This window comes from Solea senegalensis, linkage group LG19 (assembly GCF_019176455.1).
Source record: "Solea senegalensis isolate Sse05_10M linkage group LG19, IFAPA_SoseM_1, whole genome shotgun sequence".
NCBI lineage: Eukaryota > Metazoa > Chordata > Actinopteri > Pleuronectiformes > Soleidae > Solea > Solea senegalensis.
In genome coordinates, this window is record NC_058038.1 from 15,918,993 (window position 1) to 15,941,991 (window position 22,999).

Sequence of the window (22,999 nt, forward strand, 5' to 3'; positions counted from 1 at the left end):
GGATGTGACATTTCAGAGAAGAGCGCGACCGCCATTTTGAGATTTACCTCAGACTCAACACATCACAAACCACGGGAAGAGCGGGCTGAGAGCTACGCGGCTCACGCTAACGTTGTATGACCGGGCACATTCCTCTCCACAAACAAGGGGTTATTCGCTGGAAATGCAGTGCGGTACCGCGTTTAGTAGTTTAATGTTTTAGCGGCATTCTAGGGGACACTGGTTCATGTCGGGCCGTGGCAACTCTGTCTCCGCTAACTTCAAAATTAACATTAGTGTTATTCCGCATTGGAAACTGGTTTGAATGGATAGCCTTTTCCTCCACTCTTCCCCAGACGAGGGACAATCGGAGGAGCACACGGACTGGGGATATCGCAGGGGAAGTTATTAAGTGTATGTGTATTGTAAATGAACCTTTGTTTTCATTGTTGTTGCACCTATATAACCAGTTGGCTGCCCCGTGTCAGGTAGCTTAACGCTAGCTATAAACAGGGTATTCGATCGTCAAGGTGCAGGTCGTGCCGAGTTGTCTTGCTGCCCCACATTTCCCGGGGTAAAGCCGGATAGGTTCAGATAATTTCACTGTGCCTCCCTCTTCGGAGAACTGGTCCATCTATCCAGCTCCCCGCCGTCAGCAAGCGTGACTCGCACCCACTTAAAGCGCCGAGATTGGGCGAATAGCGAGCAAATACGTCCGCGTTTCTCTACCCGCTCCCCCGCCGACTTCCCCTCCACACTCCCCGGCGCTGACAGCGGACAAGGCCGAGGTCGCGACAGAGCAGGCCCGGCCTCCGAGGCTCGACCTGTCCACCCAACCACCGCATCCTACCACACCTCACCAGCAGTCCAGAACTCGGTTCTCCACTGAGCCGACCCTGGACAAGGTCGAGGGTGAGAGAGATAGCAGGGAGCACCGCATCACATCCACAACAACAGTTGCCAACATGAACCACCACCATCACCACACGCAGCAGCAGCAGCAACAGAAAGCCGGCGAGCAGCAGCTCAGCGAACCCGAGGACATGGAGATGGAAGGCAAGTAATGGTCCCAAGAAAGTGGAACATTTAGTCCTTTTTGTCCTAGATTGCAGTTGCAGGAGAATAACACTGATGTTTATTTGTGCAGGCGAATCCCACTTCACAGTAAACATTAAGGCCCTAAGCTAGCTCGGATAGCCGGCTGCTTTTTTGCTGATGGTGCGTCCGTTGCAGCATACTTGTTTGTAGCTGACCTCATTTAGTGTTATGAACGAATTTAGCTTGTATTATACTTGCAGTGTTATATAAAATTAGATAAGCCACGATTCGATGTATATCTGCATTGTCAGATGTGCACAACTCGCATCATTCATTCAGGTCTGCATTTTTCCCCCTGTATACATACACACAAGTTGGGTTTGATAACGTTCGTCTGTTATATTAAATTATACATTTGTTTGCCAGATCATCACGGTTTAGTTTCCACATGTAGCAACATAATTCCAGGCCCATGGATTATTGGATGTAGGCTAAATGTTTGTAAACAATGTGTCTTACATGGATCAATCGCAGGGCAAATTATTCTTACTACGTTTGACTTTTCTGTGAGCTTTGGGTTGATTTTATGCAATTATCGACACTAGTATTCCCCACCAACGTTTGCTGTTCAATAACTAAAGAACTGGTGGTTTGGTTGGCCGTATCGGTTAAAACGTCCGCATACGTGTTTTTTTAATACTGTCCGACATGGAAACGTTACAGTCTCTTCAGATAATCCATGTTTGCATCGTGCCCGATGGCTTGTACATTTTAATGCGGCCCTACTAATTTACTGTATGAGCTGACCATGGGACTAAATCTGCCAGTTTGGCTGTGAACGGGTGAAATGAGCAAATACAACAGATTTATAATATTTAGTGGGGACCACAACGTATATATATTGTATTACCATGTGTAGAGTAAAACTTGATGAGTATTGCTAGCGGGGAGCTAATTGAAAGCTAGTCAATTAGCTTCTAGTCCCACTTAGATACTTTGAATGGCTGGGTAGCATGCTAGTTAGCTGGTCGGCTAACGCTCACGGAGGGGGTGTGTGGCGTTCCAAAATGGTGGCTTGTATTTTGCAACGCTCGAATCGTCTACTACTTCAGTTTTGGGCCTCGAATGTTTGCCTCACCTCATCTAGATATTTTCCTCTGGTATGCTGTAGCGATAGAATACTTAATCTCTGGATTATTGTTTACTCTAGCATTAATTCTGACTGGTGAGGTGGTGCCGGTGATTCAAGCTAATGTCGGCTAATGACGGCCTGCAGATGAATCTGTGGCTACATGGCTAATGCTAACGCAAACGCAGATGCGTCAATCCAGATTTGGCAGATTCAGTGCGCTATAACGACTCTAACAATTGAAGTGCAGACTTTGGCCTGATTATACACACTGGGCCCCATGTTTGCGCAGTTATGTGTCTCATATTCTGATGTTTGACGGTGTCCAATCTGAAACGTGTGGCAGTGCTGCCATGTAACGGTAGTCGCTGCTGCGGTAAGCCAGGCCCGTACTGAGGCAGCGCGGGGATTTGCTGCTTCATTGTATGTAAAACCAAACGGCATGGAGCTCGCCATTTTTAATGATCTGTGTTTTTGTTTGTCTGATTTGGAGTCGAGGGCCACTCCTGTTGGCGTTCGGCACTCAGAACACGTAGAACACCCTACCAAATTGCATTTTAGTGGCGTTATTACTGATGTCAACATTGGAGTGAGCAGAGGCTTGGGGGAGCCCTCAGCATCACTGCGTCATTTAGTCCTGGTGATTTTATTATCCATCACACACGCCTTGCTTGTAATTCTGTAACACATGATATAGCTTTGTATATTTACTAGAAATAATTAATTTGAAATATGTCCACATGTCATTTCAATCTTGCCATCATTCATTTTAATACATGTTTTAGAATGAACAGGTGCACACATCAGACTCCCTCACCTATGGCTTGCATGTTCATCCCTTTTGAGTTCTTTCTTACAGAATACTGCAGCCTCATGAGTCCAGTCATAACAAGTCAACACAATAAACTTAATTTCTCTGAATGCATTAGGAGTTTGTGTGTTGTATGTAACTGTCAAAGGTATCACCCTCAATGCCACCAAAAAATAGTAGGGTCGGCTGTGCTGTTACAGCTGTGTATTTTGTTTTAAGTTTCATTTCATTTTTGTTCAGTTAATAGACTGCACGGCAAAGGCAAACTGAAATTGTGCTTTTTATTAACAGTTGGTATTGTTGTGCATCCATAGCAGGCATTCAGATCAATTACGGTGCTGCTTATTTGAATCATTTATGTCACCTGATCTTTTAAAAAACTTGCGATTACCTACCTGCCCCAGAAACCAGCCTACTTTAAGTTACTATAAGTTCTACATTTTGTGGGCTCTACATTATGTATATTTCACTGACTGATGCTTTAGTAGGCCAGTGTAGTGGACGGGAAAACATGTTATCATTGAGTTGACTGACGGGTCCTATTAGCAGGGTGTAATCCACTTGGGGAAACCAGGTCAGTATCTCGGAGGACTCAGTCAGCAACACCTTGAGGCAGTACAGTGTCTGCAAGTATAGTGGAAGACGAGAGACACACATACAATGCATCAAAAGAGACGGGATGATATAGCAATGCACTTGTCTTAAGTGGTCATATCAGTCCCGTTGCGGCACGTTTGTCATCCCAGTGTCCCGGCAGATTACACTCACGTTCAGAACTCTGCTCAAAGCTCCCGTTTCTGTCATCAATGGGTTTTTGATAGGCAACATCGTACATTGAATCATCCCATTATTCTCGCATAATTGTTTCCCTCTGTGCTTTTGTGGATTTGTTTGGGCGATGAATTACTGTGTAATCCTCCATTGTGTCTATAATTACCCAAGCTATTGCAATGTTGCATCGTTTTTTTTTCTACGTACACATGCACAACTTCCCATGTCGTCTCAGTAAAAACACAGGGAGTTTAAGAAATATGGAAAATATAGGTCTTATCTTGATTGATGCATCTTTTTAAAGTATTGTTTTCCTGTTATTATTAATGTTATTTTTTTTCTTGTTGTAACTGTTAATATATCGTTATTTTCCACCGTTTTTTAGGTTGCAATCTTCTATGTTTTTGAGCTGTTTTCTTCAGGAATTGATAGTCTACTGGATGAGATCAGAGCAATACTTTTGTATGCATAAATAATGATCATTGATCAGGTGACAAAAGTGTTACCCACTTATGAGAGTACTTGTTGGTTCCATCAACTTATGGAAAATAAATACATTTAATGATGTATGCACAGCTTTGAGTATAAAAAGATAATTTGTCAATGAATACAAAGTTTATGCTTTTTTTTGTAGCCTTTGGTGCCATATTTTATTGATCTCAAGGAATGTTTTGACAGTTTGACCCCTTGTTTTGTTCCTGTTTAAGACATGCACTTATCAAGTCGGAGGCTTTAGTCACTTTGTTCATTAATCATATACATTCTCTATTCTCTTACCTGTGATAGAACTACACAGTCTTATTATGTTGTCTCTGTCTTCATATAGCTGGGGACACAGATGATCCTCCAAGAATCCCAGCCAACCCGGTGATCAATGGTAACATGGCCATGGCAGATGGACACAACAACACAGAGGAAGACATGGAGGATGGTATGTAAGACGTGTACAAATGTAACACACAAGAGCATCTTTGCTTTTTCAAGTTTCTGTTGTAGATTTGATGTATTTGTGTGAATGGCCCAATTAAAGTATGTGTGGAGTTATTAGCCACACATTAGGCTGCACATGTCATGTCAATTGACTGTGGAGGTTAACTGTTTTGTATTCATATTACTTTATCTGCCATCTTTTCCACCTCATTATCTTTTGACAGACACTAGTTGGCGATCAGAGGCAACTTTTCGGTTTGTGGTGGAGCGTTTCAGCCGCCTGAGTGAGTCGGTGCTCAGCCCATCCTGCTTTGTCAGGAACCTTCCATGGAAGATAATGGTGATGCCACGCTTCTATCCAGACCGACCACACCAGAAGAGTGTGGGCTTCTTCTTACAGTGTAACGCAGAGTCAGACTCCACGTAGGTGTCTTGATTTGTTGGGGGGGTTGTTGGCCATAATATAGCATAAGGCAAACATATGTCTTTGTATTGTCCTACACACTCAAGTCTTTACTACATTAATAGTTTTCAAAATAACAAGAGCACACATAATTGACAGTTTCGTAGAGAAGACAACTATTATGTCTTGTGAGTTTATGATTGCTTACTGATTGAACAGTATTAAATGTCACTCTATGTATACAGTCTGAATACAGTAAAATTTAGTTTAGGTTTAGATTAGGACATATACTTCAGGAGGACAAAGATGCTATGTCATCGTTTGTAATAGTGTTTGGATTATGTCAAACATTGTCTGTAGTATGATTACTAGAGAGCTACACAAATCTCATTAGACCATTAAATCAGTTTTCATTTTGTGTCTATCATGTCTTTTGGTTTAAAAGACTGATTTTTGAATTGATGTTTTGAGTCTTCACTTTGATTAAATCTTTTGACTTGATCTTTTGATCAAGGAAAACTGTTTTTGAAAATAATTTTAAGTTTTAATAAACAAAAATGTTGTACCAAGGAAGTAAAAATGAAAGCCCTGCCATGTGTCATCCTTCATATTCCTTTATGCTTTTTGATAATAAAACCATGAATCATGGCCACAGAAATGTATTAACATTGTGTTGTCGCAGGCATATTGTTCCAAGTATACCATTTTTAATTTTAGGTAGAGTGCTGTTACTCAAAGTTGTCACCACGATGGTAGCAAAAACCTTGTCCCTGGTGTTTCAGGTCATGGTCTTGCCACGCACAGGCCACATTGAAGATCATCAACTATAAGGACGATGAGAAGTCTTTCAGTCGCAGGATCAGTCACCTGTTCTTCCACAAAGAGAACGACTGGGGCTTCTCTAACTTCATGTCATGGACTGTAAGTACGAAATTGGACCTAATTGGTAGGCTGAATACACATTTCAGCGAGGCATATTTATTTGTAAGGATGACCAAAGTTGTGCAGTTTGGTGAAGAAGACAAAAACAAAGATATAAAATTTCAACTTAATCCTCTGATGCACTGCATAAAAGAGGTTGTGCTGACGTGGCTGTTTTATTTTGATGCATCATCATGTAAAGTACCTTGGTCCATAATGTTCAGGCTTTAGCTTATTTTAATGGTTTTGCTGGTGCTGTGTTTTAGGATGTGACCGATCCAGAGAGGGGCTTCGTTGATGATGACAAGGTCACTTTTGAAGTCAATGTCCAGGCAGATGCTCCACACGGAGTGGCGTGCGTAACGTTACATTTTCTCTGGGGTTTTCTTCACTGGTCACAGGATTCATGCTCTCTGTTTGGGTTTTATGAATTATTCTCAAAGCTGATTTTGTCTTTATAAACAGTTGGGACTCTAAGAAACACACAGGCTATGTTGGACTAAAGAACCAGGGAGCGACCTGCTACATGAATAGCCTGCTACAGACACTCTTCTTCACCAACCAGTTACGACGGGTAGGTTGTAATCTTTGTCTTTTGTGTCAGAGTTGAGATTTGGTTTGGTTTATATATTTATATGTATAGATAGATAGATCAAGGCTGTGACATAATGTGTAAAAATGTGAATTGATCTGAATACAATGTCTAATATATATGTACACATACATACTAACATACATACCGAAGTTTTTGCCCTGTTTCTCCTTGACTCGATGCTCTGCATCGCGTTTTAATACCACACTTCAAAAATGTGGATTTTCATTTGAAATGAAGTGAATGTCTTCACAGTGGAAATTGGAAACTTCAGTCCAAGTATAATTTCCTGTGTCTGCTATTTGACAAATGCTGGTGTGAATCCTTGCAGGCGGTGTACATGATGCCCACGGAGGGAGATGACTCTTCCAAGAGTGTACCCCTGGCGCTGCAGAGGGTTTTCTACGAGCTGCAACACAGCGACAAACCTGTTGGCACCAAGAAGCTCACCAAGTCCTTTGGGTAGGTCACACTAAAAATGATAGCTCTGAGCTGGGAGAGCTGCTGTTAAACCAATAATTACTAGTTTTCTGTTTGTATTTACTTGCAATAAACTTAAAATATAGGGGAGGAAGTGTGACCTGGTCAGTTTCAATACCTTCAGAAAGATGTTTTTACCCATTTGTACAATTTTGTGTCCTAAATTGCTAAAAAAAAAATGCACCGTGGGTGCTTCGACTCACTTTATTGAAACCTTTTACCATCACTGTTTTAGGATGGTAACTGATGTAGATAAGAAAGGGGATAGATAGTACATGTATACTACATTGGTTTGTTTGGTGCTTTTATGTAAGCTTGTGACTGGTGACTTATTGATAATATGGTGTGAGACGCATGTTTTACCTGATCCTGCTGTTTTTTATTTCATGTGAAGATGGGAAACACTAGATAGTTTCATGCAACACGATGTACAGGAGCTGTGCAGAGTGGTGAGTTCTTTCACAATTTCCTTGAGTCGAATGGTGTTCTTGTATGTGTGCTGAATAAGTGACATCATGCGAAATGTGTCCATATGTCTTTCAGCTCCTGGACAATGTGGAAAATAAAATGAAAGGCACTTGCGTTGAGGGAACCATACCTAAGCTCTTCAGAGGAAAGATGGTGGTACGTGTAACCTCTTCCCTTCATGTTTTCAGTCACATTTGTACATGTTTCTATAAAATACACAATTGAGTCACTGTTAAGAAGGACAGGTTTATTTGTTGAAGGCAAAGGTTTTGTACACTAATGAATTCAAGTCATCAAACTTGACACAGGATGCAGATTGGTACAAGGAGAGTTTGAGAATAAGTGGTGATTAAGTTGAGAAGTTGTCCTCCCAGAGATAACGTTTTGTCTCAGTCGACGAATCATTGTCTGACCTGTGTGTGTTGTTGCTCCACAGTCGTATATTCAGTGTAAACATGTGGACTACCGGTCAGAGCGGATAGAGGACTACTATGACATCCAGCTTAGCATAAAAGGAAAGAAGAACAGTGAGTAGCGACACTTGCACAGCATGACGGTACCTTGGCACTTCTCCGTCATTTGCACTGCTGTTTCCTCACTCATGTTCTCTGCTTATTTCCAGTTTTCGAGTCATTTAAAGATTATGTTGCAACTGAACAGTTAGATGGAGACAACAAATATGATGCAGGAGAGCATGGCCTGCAGGTGAGGCTTCACACCGACTGTAACCAAATGAATTATATTGTTTGTGGTATTTTATTTTGCTTGCTTTTAACATAGTTATGTGTCTTGGTGAACACCAGGGCCCCGTTTCGGTTTGTCCACAAATGGTTCCAAAATGATGGAAAGTGGTTATTCCAATTTAACTGAGCTGTCCTGACCAGATACTTGATATTTTTGCACTACAGGAAGCAGAAAAAGGAGTGAAGTTCCTTACTTTCCCACCAATTCTTCATCTGCAGCTGATGAGGTTCATGTACGACCCACAGACTGACCAAAACATCAAGATTAATGACAGGTAAGGCACCAGGCCTCACGCTCACATTGTCGTGACCTATTCATCCTCTGTTTTTATTTTGCACCTGTGCCAGCTGTGGATGAAGACGTTGGTCCACCACTTATGGACTTTGAGATTCTACCGTATATTATATACCGCATATTGACATACAGTAAATGACAACCTATTTTTGGAAACGGTTTTCGAGCTGTCTGATAACAGGGCTGATCTTCTGACACCAAGTTTCCTTCAGGCCATACTGTGTTATGTGGAAACTAATGGCGTTTTAACATCCATTATGATAATGACACTTTCAGAACACACACAGCCAAGTAGAATAGATTATCTTCTATGGAGATATCCCACACGACCTGGGTCAGCATTGTGATGCTTTATTTGCATACACACACACTCCTGAGACTGTGGAGATGAAGTGGCAGGTGAAAGTGATCAAGACTTAACCTTCAGTCACACTGTATCTCTTTCATATCTTAGTTGCACATTGTGATAACATTTGTGCGTTCTCTTTCTTCCACTTGTATCTTTGCTTTTCTCCAATCTCATTGATCTACCCCTCAATCACTCCCCACACGTCATTATTCTCATCATCCTCTCTGCTTCCCATTCTGCTTTCTTTTCAATAGGTTTGAGTTTCCAGATCAGTTACCTCTGGATGAGTTTCTTCAAAAGCCAGACTCCAAGGACCCAGCCAACTACATCCTGCACGCAGTGCTGGTCCACAGTGGGGACAACCATGGCGGTCACTATGTCGTCTATCTTAACCCAAAAGGTGACGGCAGAGTGAGTGTCAAGGAACCAATAGTGAGAAAACATTTTTTTACTATACATTTTTCACCAAACATTCTGGGTGGGTGACTTGTGGGTGTTGATGGGATTCATATTGAGGTTGGGGTTTGTGCACATCTAGCTGTCATTTTTTCTATTAATGTCAAGCAACAGCTGAGTGTATTTTTTGTAATATGCTTACATCACAATGCGTAAAAATGTTAGATGCTGAGAAATGATGTTAAAAACCAGCTTTGGTAAATGGAATATAACAGAGTTCTTCTGGTCTTTCTGAACACTAAATGTCATATCTCCAAATCTATAGTTGCACCCACACACCCACTTGCAGACACTCTCATCCACTCCTACACACCCACTAAACTACTGACTCTCTCACAAACATACTATTGCCTTGTAATGTTGTTATTAGTTATTAGAAGATCAACTGGTTGAGCATCCTTGTACTAAAATTTGAATGACTATTATTATGAAGGTTTATTTGGGAAATTTGTCTAATGTATTTGCCTATGGGGCATGTCAAGATGACTCCACATAAATGGTTGTCTTAAGTGCACTCTCGTTTTCTCTTTCTCCTCTTTTCACCTCACCTATCCCCTCCTCTTGTCTGTTGTTGTTCTTCTTTCTGCAGTGGTGTAAGTTTGATGATGATGTGGTGTCGCGGTGCACTAAAGAGGAGGCTATTGAACACAACTACGGTGGGCATGATGATGACCTCTCAGTACGCCACTGTACCAATGCTTACATGTTGGTCTACATCCGCGAGTCCAAGCTCAGTAAGTGACACATTCCCTCTTACTGCCTTCCTCTCCAATACTGACGATGTCAGACCCTCAACCACTCAAGCTAATGTATATTGCTATAAATGAGGCATGCACGAAGCTTGTTGGAAATGTTTAACTTCCGTTTTTCCACACTTGACTCTCACTGGCACTTCCCTGCTGTATCACAGGTGAAGTGCTCCAGCCGATGACTGACGTGGACATCCCCCAGCAGCTGGTGGAGCGTCTGCAGGAGGAGAAACGTGTAGAAGCGCAGAAGAGGAAGGAGCGCCAAGAGGCTCACCTCTACATGCAAGTCCAGGTAAGTTGTATTTTTTAAAACATTTGTGTCCTTGCTCAAAGTAGTCGGCATGAAAATGTACATGAGAAACCTATTTCCTACACTGTGCTTTCCAGTCTGTAAAGCTTCAATACAACCAAATAGACAAATAGGTTGAGGCTATACACACATTATTGCATTGTTGTGCTCTACAGTTAGGAAAGTAAATTAATACATTTTCAGGGTGGCAACTAGGGCTGTGTATTTGCAAGCATCTGGTGATGCGATATGTCCTTATACAAGGGTTATAGCATGATATATATTGAGATGGCACAAGCAAGGTGTTGGTTTTTTTTTTAAGAAAACCCCATAGTAAAAATAACACTGTTTTATATGTATAACCATTGTATAGGTAGAAGGTGTGGAAGGAGAAGAGTCACATGGCTCCATATAACAAAAGAAATCATTAAAACTGAATAATGTTGGTTTGTGGACAGAACAAGTAACATCATCATTTTTGAGGTTTTGGAAATGCTGATCAACATCTTCTGACATTTTATGGAACAATCAATGATTAAAGCCCAAGTCATCTCCTCACTTGACTTCATCTAAGGCTCCCCTGTGACTCTTCTTCTGCTGCGCAAAGCAGTCATATCCAGTTTTTGAATATCGCTGATAACAGGAAAATTAAACTAATCGTTTTTAATGTGTCTGTTAGACAAAAGCCTGTCTTTTAACACCAGCCAATCCTGACTACTGCAGCATCCCTAGTTTGCTCAGCAGCAGGTTTCAGTTCTGAACATAGTGCTCTGTTGTTGGTTAGGAAAAGTGTGTATTTAAGACGCGATCTTAACACTATCTAAGCAAGTGACAGCTATGTTCCTGTTTGAATAATTTGCGTAATGTTGCTAAAATCATCAAGTAACACTTGTATATTAAGATGAGAAGGGCAAACTAGGTAACTGTTATGCTGGGCATAATGTTGACTGTAAAAAGAAATAAAAAACATGTTGCCATCACTCGTCATGTTCTGGGTCTTTGAATGTTGTTAATTTGGCAATAATAAGTGAGATCCATACCTAAAATTGTTATCAAATGTTGATGAAATGGCATGCACTACTGACATTGAAAGGGCACTGCCATGCATTAGTTTTGAAAAATAACTTTCTACACTGGGACAAATAAGCTCATTAATTAGATATATTATTGGAAACATCAACTTTCATTTGTGTTTGTGCAGTAGTGTTAGAGTGGCAGGTTTTCTTTCCCAAACCTTTAGCAGTGGAGAGCAGAGGGCTCAGAAACCTGATGCCATCATTAAATGTGTCACTGTATATAAGCCTGCTCAGTTCGAGGCTGCCCAAGCCCACATGAAACACTGAACTCCATATTTACTCTTTGTACTTTGTTGTTTTGTAGGATTTGTTCACTTTTTACTGACATTTACTAACTCCCTGTGGTCCCCCCCTCATTACAGATGGTTACAGAAGACCAGTTCTGTGGTCATCAGGGCAACGACATGTACGACGAGGAGAAAGTAAAATACACCATCTTCAAGGTCCTGAAGAGCTCCACGCTGCAAGAGTTTGTCCAGAACCTCTCTCAGACAATGGTGAGGGACTCTTTATACCTTGAAAAGATGACGAGTCTTTGAAAAGGGAATTAGATGTGATGAAATGCATCTGTACTCAAACACTGCTAATTTCATACCCATTCATTTAGTCTGTGAGTCTCCTCTATATGTTGATTCTTCCTGTTGTTTTGCAAACCACCCTCCCTTCCATTTGTCAGTAGTTAATCAATCTATAAAAATATACATGTAAGCATAAGAAAGAAAAGAGTTGGGTAGAAACTTACACACTGATGTGCTGCAGGGCTTCCCTCAGGACCAGATGAGGCTGTGGCCCATGCAGGCCCGGAGCAACGGGACCAAGCGTCCCGCTATGCTCGACTACGAGGCCGACTGCAACAAGTCGGTAAGTATCACAAAGGCAGTTTTGGTTTTGTGCACTGTTGACCTTTGTCGATATAAAACCATTGTCATCATACATATAGGTTCTTAAAGGTTAAGGGATTTAAATTGCTTTTGAAATGATTTTTATGCACTGGCAATGGCGGTTGTCCGTCTGATGAAGTTTGAAATCTGTCAGTTTTGTATTTAATAGAGAGGAGTTAAAAAGCATTGCAAGTCTTAAGAAATCCCCTCATACAGTAATGATGCCACTTTTTTTTATTATTATTTGTGATAAAAGCAGAGTTTTGAATCTTTACACTTTCATACTCTTTTGAATTACCTCGGCTGTGAGGAAAATAGTCCATAGAACATTTCATTTTTAAAGCCATTCTTTACTCTGCGTCTAATCACAAGTTCCACATGAGGGGAACAATGTTTTTATCACCTACTCAAATTAGTCAGCATCATTATTAATGTTTTTGGGCGTCTGTGTTTCAGATGATCGACCTGAGTGACAATGAGAACCCCTGGACAATATTTCTGGAGACAGTAGATCCAGAGATGGCCGCCAGCGGAGCCACGTTACCCAAGTTCGACAAAGACCGTAAGTCTGACATCTCAGCCATCACTACCTCGGCTCATATTTCTAATATCTTGGGATTTTGAGAATCAGTGACTTGCTGTTATGACATAAAAGCCTCTCTTCCAGAAATGACCTCCAAATCATTCCTTCTCTGGTGTATTTTTCATGCCCCTTTGCATGTTGCACAGGCACATTGCAACTTGAAATACTAGAAATGTTGCTTCACAGGACATGATCCCGGTCTATGATAATCGTTCGTAATGTGTGTTTGAAATGTGAGTTGCCCTACAGAATGATTCACATTGCTTGCTCTGTCCTCCTGTGGAGAAAGAATGTCTATTTTAAATTTGAATATTCAGACCTGTTGTATCCTCCTAAGTGACATTTTCTGCTTTTTTTTGTCTAGACGATGTCATGTTGTTCTTGAAGATGTATGACCCCAAAACCAGAAGCTTAAATTATTGTGGACATATCTACACACCTATATCCTGCAAAATAAGTGAGTAGTGGCAACATCTAACCCTTTATAACAATAACACATTGTCGTCGTGCTGTCTGACTGCAAAACCAATGTTTTGTACACAAGGATTAAATCGTGTTTCTGTGGCTCCTCTCTCCATGCAACCAGGAGACCTACTGCCAGTCATGTGCGAGAGAGCAGGTTTTCAGCGGGAAACTAGCCTTATCCTCTATGAGGTAATTTATTTAAATATCACTCCTGACGCATTCTTGTCTTTTTCCTCACTTGTTTTATCTCTTCACTCGCTCCTGTACTCTTATTTTCTTTGTACTCTTAGGCTTTTTTTTTGTTTTTAAATCACACACATACACACATTTGTGTGTAAAGCAGCTCTCTTTTTCGTCGCACTTCTGTTTTATAGCTTGTATGTTTACATCACCAGCTGCAGCTGCACACTGACTTTGTTCCCCATGATTCCTTGTGCGTTACAGGAAGTTAAGCCCAATCTAACAGAGCGGATACAGGACTATGATGTCTCTCTGGACAAGGCCCTGGACGAGCTCATGGACGGGGACATCATTGTCTTCCAGAAGTAAGTGTGTGTGTGCTATTGTATGATCACAATTTTTTTTTTTATTTGCATTTTTGTGAGGTCCAATATTTTTGCTTTTTGAGTGAAGGGGATGCTTTTAAGTTTTTAATGGCTGGTTGGGACATTTTCAGTTAAACAGTTCTTCTGTGTGGTTTAACACTGCTTGCATCCATGATTTTGCATTAGTACCATCTTCTGGAATTAGAAAACTGCGACTCCAGTGTGTCATATTTTTTCTCCTCTCCTCAGTCTCATCCTCTCGTCTCAGCAGATTGCATCCACAAGTTTGCGTTACTGTCCTTTGCTTAATTAAACATGGCAGTTTGACTAACACAACATAGCAGGTTGTGTACTATTGTCAAATTCTTTTCTTTTTCTGTCTTACTTTGTATTAATATAAAGACTGAAAAGAAGGAGTTTCAATGTTTCTGGAATTTCCAGTATCTGTGATCAATTGAGACAAAAATTTTTGTTTTTTTTTTAAAAAAATCAGCTTGTAGCCTAGCAACCTGTTCAAGGCAAGAATGTTGCACCTTTATTCCCCCCGTTGAGGTACTGCTACAGAAGTATTCAAAATGTCTGCACATGGTAGAAATGGTGGTCACAGACCAAGAGTGACGTGCTCATTCTCTCTGACAACCTGCCTTATCTTTTGTCCTGTTCTTTCTGCCCTCCTTTCTTCCTCCATCTTTCCTGTTTCACAAATGATGACTGTGAAATGACTGCCTTCGCCAAATCTGTCTGCTCTATCTCCTGCTGTCAACAGTCCCATGTTCTGTACTTTAATTCCTACCTTCCTCTAATCATGCAGGGATGACCCAGAAAATGACAGCAGTGAGCTGCCTACTGCAAAGGATTACTTCCGGGACCTCTACCACCGAGTGGACGTCATTTTCTGTGACAAGACCATCCACAATGACCCGGGCTTCGTGGTCACACTGTCCAACCGCATGAACTACTTTCAGGTACGGTCCATTCAGAGTGTTTTGAGTGGCGGAGGAAATGTGAGAGCACTGTGCCAATTCCTTGTGTGTAATGTTTGGTGTTTTTGTGTTTTTCAGGTGGCCAAGACGGTAGCGCAGAGGTTGAACACAGATCCTATGCTGCTGCAGTTCTTCAAGTCACAGGGGTAGGAGCCTTGTTTCATCAACATGCACAGATATAGAAAATTATCCATGCATCATTATATTGAGTTTCTCAAAAGTCAAATTGCTGCATGTCAGATATTTGCCCAAATAGCTGAGAGCCCTTATTTTTTTTGACAATTTACTTTCTAGAATAGCTTTGTGCTACATTATGTAATAACAATAATTACTGTGATACTGATCCGTTTTTATGCAAAGTCAGGACAAATAAATATGTACAGTTGTAATTTCGCTAGAAACTGTTTTGCACAGATGATGGTTTTTGCTCCTATTTAAAGAGATGGAGATTGATTTACTATGTAAAATGGCTGACTTTATTTATTTTCTAATTCATTCCTGGTGTAATAAATGATGTTTCTTGACACAGCCTTCATTTCATGTTAAAGCGGTTATTTAAATCTCAGGTTCTCTTGAACATTGAAAGAAATGCACTGTAAACATTCAACAACATTGTCACTCATGCCTCTGACTTGATAACACATTTGTCAGTAGAAATGTTGCATAACCTGTCCCCCCCACCTGTCTTTGTTGTTTTCCTTTTATTCCTCCCACTCTGGCTCCTTCCCTGCTTCTCTTCTTCTCCTATATTCCATCCTCACCTCTGATTTTCAACCTCCCTCTTTACGCTTTTTGTCCACTTCATTTTTTGCTTCTCTTCTTTTTTTCCACCTTCTGTCTCTCTTTTTCTGTCATCTTTCTTCCCTCCCCTTCATCGTCCTCCCCCCTGCCTGGTGGTGTGGTGGCCAGGTACAGGGACGGTCCAGGGAATCCTCTCAGACACAACTATGAGGGAACGCTGCGGGATCTCCTGCAATTCTTCAAGCCTAGACAGCCCAAGAAACTCTACTATCAGCAGGTTTGTCGCTGTCTTTCTTGCAAGTATAGTTTGCCCTGAGCACTGTATTGAACCTTGGTTTAAAAATAGGGCATTACATCTTCAATATTATACTTCAGTGTAATACCATATAAAGCGGAAACTCAAAAAACTTATTTTTGAGATTCTGTATTCGGTATCATTTAAGCTGTGTTTTGCACAATGTGCTACAGTGTATTTCATGAATGACAGATCATTTCAGTTTGAATAATGTGAAAACACACTCATTACAACCAACTTCCCATATGATAAGAAATTCAGAATTAAAACTTGATGGCTTTGAAATCACCTCTTGACCATGTTTTCTCGCTCATTTGTCCTCAGTTAAAGATGAAGATAACAGACTTTGAGAACAGAAGGAGTTTTAAATCCATATGGCTCAACAGCCAGTTTAGAGAGGAGGTAAAAAACACAACTTTAATGGGCTTTTGTTTTTTATTCCCAATCTAAGATCAAGTATTGTATTGAAGTGTGCTTGTGTGTTTTGCAGGAGATCACCCTCTACCCTGACAAACATGGCTGTGTGCGGGACCTTTTGGAAGAATGTAAAAAGGCAGTGGAGCTGTCTGAAAAAGGCTCTGAGAAACTCAGGTATTCACTCTGTCTGTCTGTCTGTCTCTGTGTGTGTGTGTCTACACAAGTCACTGAGAAATATAATACTGTAACACAGCGTTTTGGACTATAATAGGTTTCACGATTTCAGCGACCCTTGAGCTTTGGTGGAGATGTTCTTACTTATGGAAACTCAGCATAGTGGTTGTGCTGGTTATAGCAGTGGAAAACAATAATGTTTATCCTCTACGACGCATCATCCAACACGAGTGATCCACCCTGAATGTGTCTGATCGTAGAAACCACATTCAGTGCTCGTATGTTAATTTATCTGCAGTCACAGCCTACAGTGGTGTGTGAATTGCTTTGCTTCACTGAAACTTGAAGTGAAGACAACGGACAGATCTGAACAGTCAGACTTAATTTCGATTTTGCGATGAGGAATGACCTCAGTGTGTATTTGAATAATGGCAAGGAAGCCATCTATACAACAGAATATACATTGTACTTTTAAATACTCGACGTGCAGGATCAGGATTTAAGATTTTACTGAGTGTTGTAATCATGTGCTTTAAACATTTAATATCTGTCTTTGTAGAGCGTCATCTTCTTTTTATAAAGCAGCTATCTTTAGCGACACTGGGATTTTCAGCTCTTCCTTCAGTAATTAGTTTTCTTCTCCAATATATATTTAATCCCATGTTTAATGTGATTCCATGCTCTGCAAATTAGTTTGTATTTAAGTTTAAACCTTCCTCTCTCTCTCTCTCTCTGTGCCCCCTCTCCCCAGGCTGTTAGAGATAGTAAGCTATAAAATCATTGGGGTTCACCAGGAAGATGAGCTGCTAGAATGTTTATCTCCTGCTGCCAGTCGCACCTTCAGAATAGAGGTAAGTGTGTATGTGAGCCGAGTCTATCTTACTCTTTGTTGTCATTTCCTTCACCACTTAACAAACCAGACACTCATGCATGTTTCTGACACTGATATAGTTTTTATTATTTAAAAATTAATTTGATTTGATTTTTTTTTACTCAAGGAATCACTTTGCAGCCGTTGCTTGCTCGAGTTGAGTGACTTTAAAAATATTCAGGTTTAATTATGAAGGATAAACTTAACATGAAGTTGAAGGACTGACTGCAATTCGCTTTTTAAACATAATTACATTTTTTAGCCAACTTGTGCATTGCTGTAGTACAGTAAATAAATGTCGACCACTGTAGACCAGCAAAAACATGGACTTTTGAGCTGAACATTTGCTGAATTTCCAATACCAACTACTGTGACCTGCTGTGAAGCTAGGTCTTGTTTAGAATACCAGAAAGAAAATTGGATTTCTTTTTTTTGCATTTCCAATTTTCACCCGGATTGTGTTCGAATCTATGGAGAGAAAGAGAACATAAAAAACACTAAAATAAAAGTTTCTCAAACCACATTTGAAGTTGGTTTGAAATGTGATGCGTCTCCATCTTAATGCTCTGGCTGATCAAGTTGGAGATGATGCCATGTTTTAAAACCAAGGCACAAATGCGGGTACTACTATGCTGTTACCAAAAGCAACCCATGCAGACACTGCAGGTTGTGTTGTACACGTACTCAATTTAACAAATCACAAGTTCATGCCTGAAAAGATCTAATTTGAGAGAGCATTTGATCCAGTTTGTCATGGGTAATGATATCTAGACTTGTATCAGTTCCTGACCAATATGTTTGGTTAAATCTGTTTTAAATAGCTGATCATCTTGACATAGCTTGATTCATTTGACAAGCACCAGCCTCTCAAAAGGTGAAGCCCCGTCTTCCTCTTCTTTGGGGAATAAGCACTGTTTCCGGTCCTAACTTCCTGCAAACAGACACAAGCACTCTTCTTAGTCATAGATCTTAGTCAAACACCACACTGCATCCTTAGGGGCTGTTTGTCAAAGTATTGAATGACCACACGTTTGATACCCGGCCTTGGTGATTTGACCCTCCGCTCTTTCTTGACTCATTTCACTTTCCCCTTTCAGGAGATTCCGTTGGACCAGGTGGACTTTGACAAGGACAGTGAAATGCTAATCCCAGTCGCTCACTTCCACAAAGAAGTCTTTGGGACCTTTGGGACCCCGTTCTTGCTCAAGATTAGACAGGTATGTGTGTGTGAGTTTGTTTGCATGTATGAATAATTTACTGCTCGGTCTACCTCTTTGATTCCTTACTTACTTCCTTCCTTCTCTCGCCACAGGGCGAGCCCTTTCGGGAGGTGATGAGGAGGATCCAGACCATGCTGGACATCCAGGAGAAAGAATTTGAGAAGGTACAATGAGCCCTTAACATGTTTTCTGTTGAACAACAGCATAATTATAATATATTGTTTGTTTTCTGGTCAATACAAATTTTTATTAACCGTCAGTGAACCATTCTTAGCGGCATTTATGTATTTGATTTCATATAGAACATTTATGCAAATAGCTAATTTGTTTATAAATCTGTAAAAAAAATATTCAGATTGATTTAACACTGTTGTGCATTGTGTAGGTAAACTGTTCACTGGCAGCTTTTGGGTGACACGCATTTGTCTTATTTGTACTTTTCAGTTCAAGTTTGCAATTGTGATGATGGGGCGGCATCAGTACATCACTGAGGACGAGTATGAGGTCAACCTGAAGGACTTTGAACCACAGCCAGGTATTTACTGCAACTGCTGCTCCCTGGAAGGACTGGCAACATAACATAACATAACCACTGCTCTTCTTATGGTTACAACACTTATTATAGTAACTTGTAACTGTGCAAAAGGCATAAACAATGTCTGTAAAGGCAAAGAAAGCATGCAAATGCATCAGTCGAGGCTGTTTTAGGGGATTCCAGTGACTTTAATTGGTTGCTTTTAAACCAATTAATTTAATTCATCCCTGAGTTACCAAGTTATTTTAAATTGTCTTCATAAATTCATGTGAATGTATCCAATGTGAAGGATGACTTTGTCAGCCATTGTAATTTTCAAGGCCTCTGCACTGGCACAACACAGTTCACTGCATCGTCATTGATCATTCAACAGTAGTATACAATCAAATTGATGCAGTTTCTGGTAGATGCTTTAAACATTTATATCGAAACAGATACTTATCACAGTCTTAATGTGGCCTGAAGAGGAAACGGTAACTCTACACTGCTTACAACAACAACATCGTCATAATATTGGGAAGTAAATAATTGATTGTTCATATACTACAAATGCATGCTAATTGGGGAAAACTTTCGTCTGTCGCCTTAATGATGGGTTGTTTTCACACTCAAGAGAAGTGATGTGATGAAAGTCCTAAAAGCAACACTCTGGACATTTCCAGACATGAATTTGGGCAAATGTCTGAAGAACTGCTGGTTTGAACTTTGTTCAGAGTTTGGACAAACACAGTAGGGGATTTACTTGGTCAGATGCATTTACAACAGCAGGAGAATGTCTGCAACATTCAGGCGATCAAGGAACACTTGCTCTTTCAAGTTTTGTTCTCACAAAACAGCTTATGGTACAAACACGCTACAATGATAGATTTTGAACTATTTTAAACTGACTTCAGTTCAGCTTTACTGATGAACTTTCTGGGCCTTGTCCTTTGGAACTATGTGGGCAAGGACAGAGATTCAGGTGCAAGTAAGGATAAAAAGCTTCATTCCCACTATTACTGTTAAGTCAGTGATTATTCAAAAGGACTTACCTGCACACTGCCCAGCCCCCCAAAAAATGTCCACTTGTAGCTTTGATTACAATCTGCATCTGCTGTGGCATGGTTTCAGTAAACCTCTTTTTCATTGTCACATTTATTCCGGTCCACAGTTGCATGCATTTTTCCGCCAAGATCTTAAATTCATGACAGCGTTGAACCACTGTGTGAAGTGTTATCCAGCACATCCCAAAGGTCTGGACTCTGGAGTGGACTGTAGACTAGTGTGAAAAATGATGACTCGTGTTCCCTCAACCACTCTCACAACCTGAGCATAGTCGGCTTAAAATGGGCCTGAAAAACCTGGTCATTTTGTATATTTAGGTCGTCAGCTGACCTGATTTTGGTGGCACGTTGCATTGCTGAATCAACCGAAGTAACCCCAGATCACAACACTGCTCTCATAGCCAAATATTTGAGTATGTGACCGTTTGGGCCCCTGTGTATTCAATTTCTGCCAATAAATGTTTCACACTGGACCTTTTTAATGCATGTTCACTTCTGCATTTCCTGATGTGTCAAAAACACATGGATGTCTTATGACACTTGTTTTTAAATCACAGGTAACATGTCCCACCCGCGCCCCTGGCTAGGGTTGGATCATTTCAACAAAGCTCCAAAGAGAGGTCGCTACACCTACCTGGAGAAAGCAATCAAGATCCACAACTAAAAGCAGCGCGCCCCTTCCTCTTTGTCCTCCTCATCCTCCTCCTCCTCCTGCTCCGCCTTCCTCCCTACCTTCTTTAACACACGATAACCACAGACTGTAACCAACCGTGTGTGAGAGACTTTAGGTGTGTGTATGTGTGCTCATATGTATGTATGCGTGAGTGTGCGCGCGCGCGTGTGTTCATCACTTTTAACACCCTGCCTGGACACCTCTACAGCTCTACACCGGCACTGTCTTCAGCGATATGGATTGCTGCAACTGATGGATTATACTTCAACCACAAAATAAACTGCACCAACCACTTCCTGACTGTTTATTTTGTTATTTTTATTTTCAATTTTTTTTTAAATTGTCCTATGTTTGGTTGGTTTTTCCTCTGGCTTCTCTACCTGTTGACTGCCTGGTTTCTGTTGCTCATCTGGAAGTAGGAGAAATGAAATTGGATTTTAAAAGACAAAAAAGGAAGTGGGGAGAGGAAGTGTGTGTTTGTGTGTGTGTGTATGTGTATATGTGTGTGTGTGTATATATATGTATACAGACATACATACATACATACATACGCCTCTGTAGTTCCTGACAGTGTGTTGTTTTTGTCCCCCACCTCACCCACTGGCTCCCCCCTTCAGATTTGTTCAGGGTTTTTTAATAGTTATTTGAAGAGGTGTCATGCTGCTGCTGTGTGTAGAGTTTGATGGAAGGATGTTTGCAAGGACTAACTGAAAGAAAATAAAAAAAAAAAAAAAACAGCAGGTAGAGTGACCATTGGTCATTCTGCAGAAGAATTTTTGCAAAAGTCAGCCACAGTCTGGACTCCCATCCTGAGGTTCATGAGTTGCGCTGATACGGTTTGTGTATTTTCTGCTCCCTTTCTAGTGCTATTAAAAACAAGTATTTCCTAGTTTACAGTTATTTGCTACTTAGTTTGGTTGGAGGAAGAAGAAAAAGAAAAAAAAACTTGTTTTGTTTTTTTTGTTTCTGCAGATCTTGTATGATAAGTTAAAACTACAGCATCTCTTCAAAAAAAATAAATGGGGAAAATAAGCAGGGACATTTGTCTGTATTTCATCTTGCACGTTGGCACCTAATGTCAGAGGTTTCTCAGGACTGGCAAACGTACATGGTGGTTGTGGATGGTTGTTTAGTGACTTGAATGAGAACACACGCACAGACATTGCTCACTTGGTTTTTCTCTCCTTTCTCTTTTTTGGGAGTTGATGTCTTTCTCAGTCATTCCTCTGCAAACGCAAACTTGCAAGCCTCGTCTCCCGCCCCGCCCCCTTCTTCTCTCTTGTTTGAAACTGTCGCCTCCGTGTGGTTGGGAGCAGTAACTGCGCTGTGCTTGATAGGGAGCTGCAGACACTAGAGCTCACAGGTTTGAGGATCGTTTAGAGACAAAACCAGCATTGTAAAACACTTTAAGCCCTATGAATTTATGTTTCTTGTTTTTTTCTCTTTTCTTTTAAAGCACAGATGGAATGCTCCCCTTATAGCTATAGCTGGCTCTGTAAAGACAACATATAAGAATTGTATATTTAAAAATATGAACATGTAAAATTAAAGAGAAACACGCCTTTGTTGTTGGGTACAGAAGGAGCCAGGTGTTCATATTTCTTGTGTGTAGGTTTTTTCTTTATTTTGTGTTCCTGATGTACCATTGATTATTTTGTTTCTGTTACATTTGGATTCTTTTTTTGTTTTGTTTTTCTTTTCAAAACTAACTGCATTGGTTTTGTCATGTTTAAAAAGTGCAGTACAAAGATGACCTGCAGAATCACACCTTAATTTGATATTTTCCAGTTAAAAATCCTCAGTGTAGCAGCAGTGTACGACAACTATTCCTGTATATTGCCTTTTTGCTGGAAAAATGTATGTTGAATAAAATTTTCTATAAAAACGAAGCCATTAACCTTTGCTGCTTGTCCATACCAGGGAGCTTTTACGTTTTAAGTTTTTTGTTTGTGTGTTTGTCTCTTTTTTGGGGGGGGGAACACGGGTGACGGGCTAAATATCACCATGTCTTGGTTACACTGTGAGCAACCTCTTGTTATTACATTATTGTTCTATTGTAGCATAAAGGCTGCACAAAGGTATATAGCTTGCCTA

General features: G+C 40.6%; 1 protein-coding gene across 3 annotated transcripts; it reads left to right on the plus strand.

Moving 5' to 3' along the window:
• Positions 1 to 659: 659 nt before the first annotated feature.
• Positions 660 to 22,794, plus strand: usp7 (ubiquitin specific peptidase 7 (herpes virus-associated)). 3 transcript variants are annotated; one of them, XM_044050257.1, is made up of 31 exons: positions 660 to 1,035; positions 4,555 to 4,659; positions 4,883 to 5,081; positions 5,844 to 5,982; positions 6,249 to 6,337; positions 6,448 to 6,556; positions 6,906 to 7,036; positions 7,449 to 7,503; positions 7,598 to 7,678; positions 7,959 to 8,049; positions 8,145 to 8,227; positions 8,431 to 8,540; positions 9,164 to 9,341; positions 9,955 to 10,099; positions 10,276 to 10,406; positions 11,842 to 11,976; positions 12,239 to 12,340; positions 12,817 to 12,922; positions 13,308 to 13,400; positions 13,530 to 13,597; positions 13,853 to 13,953; positions 14,765 to 14,918; positions 15,015 to 15,082; positions 15,846 to 15,954; positions 16,297 to 16,374; positions 16,463 to 16,563; positions 17,315 to 17,414; positions 18,532 to 18,651; positions 18,747 to 18,818; positions 19,099 to 19,189; positions 20,790 to 22,794. In XM_044050257.1, the coding sequence occupies exons 1-31, from the start codon at positions 945 to 947 to the stop codon at positions 20,894 to 20,896; spliced, it is 3,342 nt and encodes a 1,113-aa protein (XP_043906192.1). In that variant the 5' UTR covers positions 660 to 944; the 3' UTR covers positions 20,897 to 22,794. The 3 variants fall into 3 exon arrangements, with proteins under 3 accessions (XP_043906192.1, XP_043906188.1, XP_043906189.1); XM_044050253.1 differs by having other exon boundaries at positions 878 to 1,035; positions 15,852 to 15,954; XM_044050254.1 differs by lacking the exon at positions 660 to 1,035 and adding an exon at positions 2,080 to 2,177.
• The last annotated feature ends 205 nt before the right edge of the window (positions 22,795 to 22,999 follow it).

Coding starts and splice junctions, on each gene's coding strand:
- usp7 (XM_044050257.1), top strand. CDS start 945: ATGAACCACCACCATCACCACACGCAGCAGCAGCAGCAACAGAAAGCC. Junction 4,660..4,882: donor AGAGGAAGACATGGAGGATG/GTATGTAAGACG, acceptor ATCTTTTGACAG/ACACTAGTTGGCGATCAGAG. Junction 18,819..19,098: donor AGGAGAAAGAATTTGAGAAG/GTACAATGAGCC, acceptor TGTACTTTTCAG/TTCAAGTTTGCAATTGTGAT.